General features: G+C 43.0%; 2 protein-coding genes across 4 annotated transcripts in view; one reads left to right on the top strand and one right to left on the bottom strand.

Moving 5' to 3' along the window:
- LRP2 (LDL receptor related protein 2) overlaps positions 1-2,093 on the top strand; it is a 113,058-nt gene extending 110,965 nt beyond the window's left edge. Inside the window, exons 78-79 of the mRNA XM_058840621.1 lie at positions 23-94; positions 551-2,093. Of these exons, the coding sequence (XP_058696604.1) occupies positions 23-94; positions 551-712 (234 nt within the window). The 3' untranslated portion in view covers positions 713-2,093. The remainder of the gene's footprint in view (positions 1-22; positions 95-550) is intronic.
- DHRS9 (dehydrogenase/reductase 9) overlaps positions 1-12,092 on the bottom strand; it is a 33,881-nt gene that overhangs the window by 11,628 nt on the left and 10,161 nt on the right. For 2 of the 3 annotated variants that reach the window (XM_058840608.1, XM_058840609.1), the window contains exons 4-5: positions 5,371-5,531; positions 3,651-4,539 (exon numbers count right to left, since the gene is read on the bottom strand). In XM_058840608.1, the coding sequence (XP_058696591.1) occupies positions 4,289-4,539; positions 5,371-5,531 (412 nt within the window). In that variant the 3' untranslated portion in view covers positions 3,651-4,288. Of the gene's footprint in view, positions 1-3,650; positions 4,540-5,370; positions 5,532-12,092 lie in introns of those variants that run through there. The other variant, XM_058840610.1, reaches the window with a different exon arrangement.

The raw sequence follows: 12,092 nt of genomic DNA, 5'->3' as shown, positions 1-12,092 counted from the left end.
TCTAATAATTTTTATATTTCAGGAATCAAAGTGGAGTTTCTTCAAGAGAAAAAAGAAACAAAACACTAATTTTGAAAACCCAATATATGCAGAGGTATTGTTTCTGTTATATAATTCTATTTTTCAGCTAATGTACTGCTGGACTTTGTTCTTGCTTTCATAGGATAAAGATTATTAGTAGGTTCTGCTGCTATGTGGAACAGCACAGAAATTCCAGTCCAGGTTAAGGACTGAAGTGGTTGTAAGAGGTTAGCAAATGTCATGCACAACACCAATGAGGTGTTGAGCAGACTCAGCTCAGGCAGCACAGCTGTTCCTGACATTAAACATTAAAGTAGAAGTTCCAGTGTATAGAATAAGAATAGTATTGTTTTTACTCAGCTGTACTAAGGTGAAATTAGTATTTCATTTTGTTACAGGTGGTGTTTTGCAGAAATAATTTACACCATGAAGTTTGACTTTAGGAATAATTATTTACTGTTTCTGAAAGTTAATGTTGGATATATGGTGCATTAGAATGTAAGATTTGATTTTATGATTATTGTTTCAGATGGAAAAGGAGCAGCAACAGGATACAGAAAATGTCCCTACCCATTCTCCTTCACTGCCTCCCAAGATTATTCTGAAGAGAGACCAACCATTATCTTACACAGCAACAGAGGATACATTTAAAGACACTGCCAATCTTGTTAAAGAGGACTCTGTGGTATAACTAGGTAACTCATTTAGGGAAAATTAGACACATCCATTTGCACATATATTTTTTATAAACAGAAGAGTAAGGTTCACATTCAAATGCTTGATAAAAATATATACATCTCTTGGCCAGTGGCTGGAGATGTATGTTGAAACTATGCCTTGTTTTTTTGACAAATGCCAATTTCTATTTTTATGAACAATTATTATGATGTACTATATGTATATCTTTGCACTGAAGCTGTCTGAAAGTAATGTTATAAATATATTGTACATTTGTAAATTTTTTTAAGATTATCTTGTTCAGTGATGTTGCTAGTAGAAATTTGTATAGAATTGATCATATATTTAGGGCTAAATTAATTATATAAATGCTTAAAACTAAAAAAAAACTAAAAAAAAAAAAAGAACCAAACAAGGCAAGGCAATAGGAACATTACTACATTACTGATTTACAGTGTCTTTAGGGTGTATCTTTTATAACAGCACCTTTTAAAACTTCTACTGGTGCTCAGGGCATCTTTGCCACCTATTTTATATAGTACTGTACATAAAAATGAGTATCCCTTTATCTTGTGTTAAACAAAAGATGAGTCAATGCATCATTATTATGCTGAATAGTTACCTGTTCAAAATGTCGTACTTAAAATATTTTAATTGCCTGAGAAATTTTTCTCTTGGTCTATAAAACACACACTTTTCATCTAGGTTCCAATTAACTCAATTCCATTAATAGTGATCCTAGGAAGACTGGATATATTTAGATTTTAGTGCCACAACTACTTAATGAGCTTTTCTCTTGCTCATCAATGGAATACCTCAGTTCTTGGCTGGAGTCTCTGAAACTAATTTGTACTATGAAGTAGCTAGGTTTCTATAACAGCTTATTTCCAAACAGCAAAATATGAAAGATAATGGCTCATTTCAGAAATCCTTCAGGTTTTTTTTAATGTGAAAATTTAATTTTATTGACTATTTATTTTCTGAGGTGGATATTAATAGAAAGGGAAACAATTTCTACTAATGCAGTCTTTGTTGTTATCTGGTTGTTCTTATAACCTCCCATCTGTTGGGAGGTTACAGATCTAAAAGATCTGTTGATCTTTTTAGCTCTTCTATTAATAGCCAAGATAGTTTCCACAACATGAACCATTTGAGAAAATTCCGATTACAGGACTGTGTTCTTCAGCATTCCTAGCTAGCTACTCATATAAAAGATTCCTGAAGTCACAATTGTTGAGATTTTTGCTATTTGATTGTTTTATCTCTAAATTTTCAATATATATGTACTATTTCTGGTTAGAATGCTTGTAATTAAATTGTAACATACTTTGATTAGAAAAGACAACTGTAAAATGATGCTGCTGAATAAGTCTAATAAACATTATTTTATCACATTCTTATTCCATAATTTGTGTTGAAGCTTTATGTACTTTTTTCAGTTGTGGAGACTTCAGTGCACTTCGAGATGAAAGCATTAATGCTTTAGATAAAGTTGAATAAGAATAGTGCTTACTGCTTCACACAACTGTCTAAAGTTCTTCATGTAAGTTGTTGTCTAGGTGCTGACGTATCTCTGTAAATGTGAAAGCTGCCCTATTACACATATTCAATAAACTGGCCCTTGAAACAGGAAACTTACTATTGAGAGACTGATAATGAAGATAGTATGGACATAAGTGATTAAAACCTTATTTCAATTAACTTTCATACTTGATGTCAGAATTTGATACTTATTCTTTTTTTTCTTTAAGCACATTATGTTTTAAGAAGCACTTTTTCTGAGTGCATTGATGTAGAAAATTCTTTAGAGTTTGCAACACAGCAGACACATCTGTGAGGATTTCTTGGAGATGCAAGACACTGTTCTTAAGGAAAGGATTCACAAGATTTTTTAAAGGGGGAATGCAGGGCTGACCCTTCCAAAAGACTTGCCTGCAGTTGCATACCACAGGAAAAAGTAGTGTAAATTTTGGAAACAGTCTTTGTCAACTCAAAGATTTAAAACTAATGTTGGTGAAAACTGCTAATATGTCAGCCATGTATCAGAAATACATTTTTTCCCCCTAATAATAATAATTTTTACTTTTCAGATATGGAAGAAAACAGTCCCTGGGTTACTCTGTAGTTATATAGTATGTAGGTTTGGTTGTTTAGTGTATCTATGGTGAAGGATTCCTAAGCTTCAACTGGGACTCCTCCTCACAGTAGCATAGCTACTGAGTACCCTTCTAATTATGTATCCTTCATCAGTGTACCCTTCTGATTTGTAAAATTTAGGGTTTGGTACTTTGTACAACAAAAGTTTTAGATTATACTCATAACTTCATTTTTCACTTGTATTCTTTTTCTTTTATCAGAACAGTCCCTGCTTGAATTCTTAAATTTTGGACTCTCTGTTTCAAAGAAAGCTGATTTTTAGAGATTGCAACAACTGTCTGTAATCTGCAACTCTAGACCTGACAAATTATACCATTATTTTTTTTCATGTACATTCTTTTTAAAGCTGCTAGGCCAGATAGAAAGATTTCTCTCTCTGCAGGTATTTATTGTGAAATTAAGTAAAATAAATTTATTCTTTAATCCATTTGTTAGAGAATAGAACTTCAATGAGATACTTAAAGGTTACTAACACTTTTTACATACTGTCTTTTTTTTGCACGTTGCAAACACACACACATGCCCTCTCACACAGTGATGAAACTCCTTTTCTTATGTTTGGAGTTCTAACCTGCACATGGTATTTTTTTAAGCTTAATTGAATTGCACATTAATGATTAATCATCAGCACAGGACTTTAGCAAATAAAACCTTTACCCCTTCAATTTTAATATCTCTAGGAGCACCAATTTGTGAGCCTCTGGCCAACAGCATAAGAGATAGAAATAGTGTATAAAAGGCACAGTATTTATAACCTTAATTTTAATAACCTTTATTAATGTTCTGTCATTCTGAACATGTTCTGTACAACTGAAAGAATTTGCTATAGCCTACACTGATGACTTATTTCTTCTGATAAGTAAAATAATAATACTTTAAACTTGCAAAACACACTGAGGATAAAAGAAATATGAACACATATTTGTTTTGTGTTTTCCCCATAAACCATACTAATATTAGGAAGAAAGTTAAAATATGCATTTCAATACTCTGCTTGCATAGAGCAGTAGAGTTTTGATTTTCCCTAGAATTGCATTTCTGTAAAATTGCTTGTTTTTTTTCTGCAGAATTGAATAATCAAGATACTATAATTGTAGTCAGATATTATAATTGTAATTTCTGGAATATTCTGCACTAGCTGGACTTTGTTATTATTTGACTTCATGTCTTGTGTGAATAGTATTAACTAGCTTTGTAGCTGAAAATTTTATGAATGCAGATCCTATAGAGATATAATTTCTGAGCAACAGCCTTCAAAAACATGCTGGATTCAAGCCTACCTGTGAACTCAGAATTTCAGGTAAGATGGGATGAGGGATGGAGAAAGTGTCTTCTGAAAAGAATTTTAACAGTCTGGTAACTGGTAAAGAAGAGGACTTCTAGTTTTGATAGGATCAATATTTATTTCTGCACAGCTGACACTGTTTTAATACTAGACATTAATTAGAACTCCATGAACTGGTCTCCCGCTCACTGCTGGGGCTGGAAATGTAATACGCAACAGCATATCTGACAAACAGCTTGGGGCATAGCAGAGAAACAGCCAGAAGAACTTTGCATCCCATCCAGCTCTGTATCGTGTCCTGGGGTACCTTGCTATCAGGGCATGTTCCATGCATTTTATGACATTAGTAATATCATAGTCACACAGTCTTTTCACTGATGATCTTTGGGCTTTTATATCTGTAAACAAAAAAATAAACCTGAAAGCATTTATATGCAGCATCTCTGCGAGAGTGTTCTTTATATCCAAAGGTTTGGCTACAGCTTCGAACTTGCTTTAAACTACTGTCTTGAGTGCTGAGAGCAGTATAGCTACAGCAAAGCAGAGACAGTAAAGGCTGGAAAACACCCAGAAGCTCAATAAGCCAAAACCTTCCTAGCCCATACTGTGAGGCAGATGTTCCATACAGTATGTCCTGTTTCCCACTGCTCTAACTTTTCAGATACCACTAAGCAATAAACACATATGGTCATAGCAGCTCATTCCCACTGGGCATCCTGCTTTTAAGTATTGAGGGACTAAGAAAGGTAGTATGACCTCATATCCCACCAGTCTCATATATGAACTAGTATCTCAGACCTCATCTAACATACACATAGTGAAGAACAGTCAGCGATGGGTCCTTAATGAGCATTAAAAATATCTAGTAAATTTTCACAGAATCACAGATACGTTGAGGTTGAAAAGGATCCCTGGCACCAAGCCCCACTACTGAAACTGGGTCACTAGACCAGGCTGCCCAGGACATGTCCAGATGGTTTTGAATATCTCCAAAGATGGGGACTCCACAACTGCCCTGGGCAACCTGTGCTAGTCCTCAGTCACCCTCACACTGAGATGTTCAGCAGGAAACATCCTGTGTTTCAGCCCATGCCCATTGCCTTGAATCCTATCCCAGGACAACACTAAAAAGGGCTTGGATCTGTTGTCTTTACAGCCTCAGTTCAGATATATATATATATGTTGATAATATCCCCCCTGACATTTCATAAAATACTTTTTCTACTTACATTCAACTAAGTATTTTTCTCCGTAGGAGTCCCTGATCTCAGGAGTCAGTCTGTTCCAAAGTTTGAAGAGGTATTTCTCAATATCTGAATTAACTTCTTCTGCCTTAAAGAAACCATGCTCAACAATGCTTACTTTCACTCCAAAATGCTGCATTTCTATCCTAGAAGAAAAAAAACCAAAACACAATAATCTCCCTGACCACCCAATAATGGCACAGCTATGAATCATAAGTGAGTTGAAAATCTGTCACATGAATATTCGAGTCTTTGATTCTTATCTTCATATATCAGAATTATTTTGAAATGTTCAAATTAGCTTCATAGATAGCAGTGTACTTGTCTTGTAAAAGCAGAGCAGACAACTGAGGGAAAAGAAAGCAGTGTCAAGTAGATTCATAACTCTGTGTGTGGTTTATGTTGGACTCATGCAAAGGATGTAACAGCCAAGTGTATCTTAGCCATGTATTATCATACTGAAACTTTTGACAATTTCATATACTGTTGAATCATTTTAGTTCACAGCAACAGCAGATTATTAAAGTGTCTGAGAAAAACTAAAAGTGAAAAAAAATTTCAATTAGATTAGAATTTTATTCTCTATCCCATGGTTAAATGGCTGTGGTTAAATAATTAAAAGTTAATGCAATAAAGGTTAGTGGGTTTCCTCATAGTGTGGTTTCCTCTATGTAATTTTGAGTTGTAGTGCTACTGCTTTGGGGTAAAAATGCAGTAAAAAAATGGGCAACTCAAGAGACCCAGGCAGCCATGTTCTACAGTGCATAAAGGAATGGACCACATTACATTAGCCATTAGTTTCTACTTCTTTGGGGTATATGCTGTCTTTAAGTAAGTACTCATAATGGCTTGAAACCTAGCTTTCCTAGTCGTTCTGACTCATGAAGACTTGACTAAGGCCAGGCCTTAGCTTTCTAGAAGCACTACAGTACAACTTGTTTGAGCAGAGGGTGCTCAGCTCAATTTTCTGAAGTTACAATTACTTTTGGTAGCGTGGTTGCTGTCTGGAATTGTCCATCTCAAATTGTTGTGGAGAATTAGAGCAAAATACACAGGCAAGTATAACTTGCCCAAGAAACTGGATGACTGACTGTCTTGGTTCTAGAAGACAGGTGTCTGCTAGGGAGAGCAGGAGCCTCCCTTGCGATGAAAGAATGTAGACCCCCTCCCTCCGAATTATTATAATTTTGAAATCAAAGGGTTTTCAGGCAGCGATCTGGGGATAGGAATAACAGTTCTTTACTAGTATAACCAGGTAAACAAACAAACAATAACTACAGCAATAACAAGAAAACAGAACCAGGGACCCCGGGACAGCTTTCTCGGCTGAGACGGGATGGAGGAGAGGCTTGGTTTTCACAAACCCCTCGGGCAGTCAGTCCCGGTGCTCCTGCAGGGCTCCGAGGAAACAGTCAGCTGGGACAGCAGGGACGAGATGAGATCCTGGGCTGGTGGATGAGGTGGATCAGCAGCTCCACGGCGATGCCTGGCAGGACAGCGGGTGCGAGGCCACCAACCAAGGAGGGGAGAAGGAGAGGCAGCAGCTCCGCGACCCAGCGCACGAATGTCCTTCCCCGAAGCCGAGGGAAAAAAAAGCCAGCCAAAAACTGTCCCCACCCTCCTTTTCTGCCCCCTTCCCCGCCACCCTGGGCCCGGCTACTCTTTGTCCTTCGTGAGCACCCTTAAGTACCGGTAGTTAGGCTTCCCAGCACATAATGGGTAAAAATTCCCACCTAACCCTCAACACTATCCACCCCGAATTTTTTCCCATACCAAAATGTTACATCAAATATTAAACCTTTAAATTATACACTAACACATACTACTTTAACTATATACATATGTACATGCAGATACAGATACAAGCACAGTGTCATGGGTAGTTCACCCTAAAACCAGGTCCCCTTGGGGTATGCACCGGGTCTCTCCATCTTTTTGCATCACCCACCAAGTGCAACCCGGTCCTTGAGCAAAGACAACCCCACGGATTGGATTGTCTTTGCTGGAGGCAGAATTAACCCAAACAGTTTTTCCCAGCATACCTCTCATATGTACCACTGGAACCTTATCTCCATCTGTCGTTCTAAAGGGCTCAGATTGGGCAGGGCCTGCTCGGTTAGTGGAACCTCGGGTGTTCACTAACCATGTGGCTTTTGCTAAATTAATCTCCCAGTTCTTGAAAGTTCCCCCACCCAGCGCCTTCAAGCTGGTTTTAAGCAGGCCATTGCACCGTTCAACTTTTCCAGCAGCGGGTGCATGGTAGGGGATATGATACACCCACTCAATGCCATGTTCCCTAGCCCAGCTGTTTATAAGGCTGTTCTTGAAATGAGTCCCATTGTCTGACTCAATCCTCTCAGGGGTGCCATGCCTCCAAAGGACCTGCTTTTCAAGTCCCAGGATGGTGTTCCGGGCAGTGGCATGAGGCACAGGGTAGGTTTCCAGCCATCCAGTGGTGGCTTCTACTATGGTGAGCACGTAGCGCTTGCCTTGGCGGGTTTGGGGCAGTGTGATGTAGTCAATCTGCCAGGCCTCCCCATACTTGTATCTGGACCACCGCCCACCGTACCAGAGGGGCTTCAACCGCTTGGCCTGCTTGATCGTGGCACACGTCTCACAGTCATGGATAACCTGAGAAATACTGTCCATGGTTAGATCCACCCCTCGGTCTCGTGCCCACTTATAGGTGGCATCTCTACCCTGATGACCTGAGGCATCATGGGCCCATCGAGCTAGGAACAACTCTCCCTTGTGTTGCCAATCTAAGTCTGTCTTTGACACCTCTATCTTTGCAGCCTGATCCACCTGCTCATTGTTTCGGTGCTCTTCATTAGCCCTACTCTTGGGGACATGGGCATCTACATGACGGACCCTCACAGACAGTTTCTCTACCCTGGTGGCGATGTCTTTCCACTCATCAGCAGCCCAGATTGGCTTTCCTCTGCGTTGCCAGTTGGCCTTTTTCCACCTTTCCAACCATCCCCACAGAGCATTGGCTACCATCCATGAATCAGTGTAGAGGTAGAGCTTTGGCCACTTCTCTCTTTCAGCAATGTCCAGGGCCAGTTGAACAGCTTTGAGTTCAGCAAGTTGGCTTGATCCACCTTCTCCTTCAGTGGCCTCTGCGACCTGTCGTGTGGGGCTCCATACGGCTGCTTTCCACTTCCGGTTCATCCCTACGATGCGACAGGAACCATCAGTGAACAGAGCGTAGCGTGTTTCTTCTGCTGGCAGCTGGTTATACGGTGGAGCTTCTTCAGCCCGTGTCACTTGTTCCTGCTCCTCTTCATCAGTGAGACCAAAGTTTTCACCTTCAGGCCAGTTTGTAATTATCTCCAAAATCCCAGGGCGATTTGGGTTTCCAATACGGGCGCGCTGCGTGATGAGGGCGATCCACTTGCTCCATGTAGCGTCGGTGGCGTGGTGAGTAGCAGGAACTTTTCCTTTGAACATCCACCCCAGCACTGGCAGTCGGGGTGCCAGGAGGAGTTGTGCTTCTGTGCCAATCACTTCTGAGGCGGCTTGGACTCCTTCATAGGCAGCTAAGATTTCCTTCTCTGTGGGAGTGTAGTTGGCTTCGGACCCTCTGTAGCTTCGGCTCCAGAATCCCAGTGGTCGGCCTCGAGTCTCCCCAGGCACTTTCTGCCAAAGGCTCCAGGACAGACCATGGCTCCCGGCTGCAGAGTAGAGCACGTTCTTCACATCTGGTCCTGTCCTGACTGGGCCAAGGGCTACTGCATGAGCAATCTCCTGTTTGATCTGAGCAAAGGCTTGCTGCTGTTCAGGGCCCCAGTGGAAATCATTCTTTTTTCGGGTAACCAGGTAGAGAGGGCTCACGATCTGGCTGTACTCAGGAATGTGCATCCTCCAAAAACCTATGGCACCTAGGAAAGCTTGTGTTTCCTTCTTGTTGGCTGGTGGAGACATTGCAGTGATCTTATTGACGACCTCAGTGGGAATCTGACGCCGCCCATCTTGCCACTTTACTCCCAGGAACTGGATCTCTCGAGCAGGTCCTTTGACTTTGTTCTTCTTGATGGCAAAGCCGGCTTCTAGCAGAATCTGGATGATCTTTTCTCCTTTCTCAAATACTTCCACTGCTGTGTTCCCCCACACAATGATGTCATCAATGTACTGCAGATGTTCTGGAGCCTCACCCTTTTCCAGGGCAGCCTGGATCAGTCCATGGCAGATGGTGGGGCTGTGCTTCCACCCCTGGGGCAGTCGGTTCCAGGTGTACTGCACTCCCCTCCACGTGAAAGCAAACTGAGGCCTGCATTCTGCTGCCAAGGGAATGGAGAAAAATGCATTAGCAATGTCAATAGTGGCGTACCACTTCGCTGCTTTGGACTCCAGCTCATACTGGAGCTCCAGCATGTCCGGCACGGCAGCGCTCAGAGGTGGAGTCACTTCATTCAATGCACGATAGTCCACAGTCAATCTCCATTCTCTGTCAGACTTGCGCACAGGCCAGATGGGGCTGTTGAAGGGTGAGTGGGTTTTGCTGACCACCCCTTGGCTCTCCAGTTCTCGGATCATCTTGTGGATGGGGATCACAGCATCTCGATTTGTCCTATACTGACGGTGCACTGTCGAGGTGGCAATTGGCACTCGCTGTTCTTCCACCTTCAGGAGTCCTACTGCAGATGGGTTCTCTGATAGTCCAGGCAAGGTGTTCAATTGCTTAATGTCCTCTGCCTCCACAGCAGCTATTCCAAAAGCCCACCTGAGTCCCTTTGGGTCTTTGTAATAGCCATTCCGAAGGAAGTCCATGCCCAGAATACACGGGGCCTCTGGGCCAGTCACAATGGGATGTTTCTGCCACTCCTTCCCAGTCAGGCTCACCTCAGCTTCCAACAGAGTCAACTGCTGCGATCCCCCCGTCACCCCAGCAATGGAAACAGGTTCTGCCCCCACATGTCCTGATGGCATTAGGGTACACTGTGCACCAGTATCAACTAAAGCTTCGTATTTTTGTGGCTCTGATGTGCCAGGCCATCGGATCCACACCGTCCAAAAGACCCGGTTTTCCCGTGCCTCTTCCTGGCTAGAGGCAGGGCCCCTCTAGCACTGGTCATCCTCTCCTCCCTGGGCATACATGCTAGAGGTTCCTTCAAGGGGATCATCCTCTTTTCTGTAATATCTGGCAGTTTCATCACGGGAGGTTGAGGCTACCTTCACTTTAGTGGAACCTTTCTGATTACTGGTTCCCTGCCTGAGTTGACGCACTCGTGCTGCCAGGGCAGAAGTGGGTTTCCCATCCCACTTTCCCATGTCTTCCCCATGGTCACGTAGAAAGAACCACAGCTCAGTTCGTGAGGTGTACCCTCTCTCTCTAGCTGGGGGACGTGGGGCTTGGAGTTTTGGGCTTGTGACCCGCACTGGTGCCATATGGGAACTGCTCTTCCTCATCTCTTCCCTCATTTCCCTCATCTCCTCTTTGAGTTCCTTAATCACAGCAGAAATCTTAGCCTGATGTGGGCCATGGACCATACTGTCATAATTTCTAAGCCTGGTGGCAACAGAACCCACCGTCTCTCGGCCGTTATCGGCATTAATCGTTGCAATATAGGTGGTGTAGTCACGTGGCCCTAGATTTGCCAGACTCCACAACATCTGCCCAGTGCACCTGACTTTGTCGGGGTCATTATCATGCTGTCCACCCCTTCCAAAAAGGACCTCTAATATTGCCACTTCTCTCAGCTGTTGGATCCCTTCCTCAATGGTTTTCCATTCCCTTCTATGATAGTGCTCCTCCATTCTCTCTCTATGGACAAACCTCTCTCTTACACTCATCAAAAGCCGCTCCCAGAGGGAAAGGGGCCCTTGCTCCCTGACGAATATCTGATTCACACCTGAGTCCTGCGTCAAGGGTCCCACATTCCTCGCTTCACCACCATCCAGCTGCACGCCTGTACCCATAAGGTCCCAGACCCGAAGTAACCAGGTGGTATAAGGCTCACGCCCTCGCCTCACAATGTCTTTTTGTAACTTACGGAGACTGTCATATGTCAGAGACTCAGTAATGATTTCAACTTCTGGCTCCCCTGTGGGTTGTGAGGACCCTCCTTTCTTATCCTTATCAGCAGGGTGCTGTGATTTCATCTTAGACTTCCTTGTTTCCACAGGGGCAACAGCTGCTGGCTGTGACTGCCCTTGTGGTTCAGCTGGAACCTGGATGGTTGTAACATCTGTGGGTTCCACTGCTGCACCATCAGACTCTCCCTCTTTGGGGCAGGGGAAGGGTTTCCCAGCAGCTGAGTAAATGCACTCCTTTAGCATCTGGCCCATCTCATGCATCTCCTTCACCAGCACCCCCACCCACCCTGGGTGGTTCATTTCTGAGGTGGGCTGTGGGGCAGGGGCAGGCTCTGGAGCAGCACTCCCTGTCTCTGGGGCAGGGGCAGGCTCTGGAGCAGCACCCCTAGTCTCTGGGGCAGGGGCAGGCTCTGGAGCAGCACTCCCTGTCTCTGGGGCTGTGCCAGGCTCTGGGGCAGCACCTCCGGTCTCTTTCCCTTTGTCTCTGAAGGCTAAGTAGAACAGGCCTATCAGCAACACCAGCCACTGTATGATGTCATTAGCATCCAGAGAAGATTTTAGCCCTTTGAAAACTGGCGGGGTAGGCCCAAGGAACTGGGTGAAAGGTTGGGAGAAAATTTCCCCAGCTGTCTTTTTCTCCCAGTAGGTACCATTATTAAAGTAACCTG

This window comes from Poecile atricapillus, chromosome 5 (assembly GCF_030490865.1).
Source record: "Poecile atricapillus isolate bPoeAtr1 chromosome 5, bPoeAtr1.hap1, whole genome shotgun sequence".
NCBI lineage: Eukaryota > Metazoa > Chordata > Aves > Passeriformes > Paridae > Poecile > Poecile atricapillus.
This window is presented reverse-complemented; position numbering and strand designations above follow the sequence as displayed.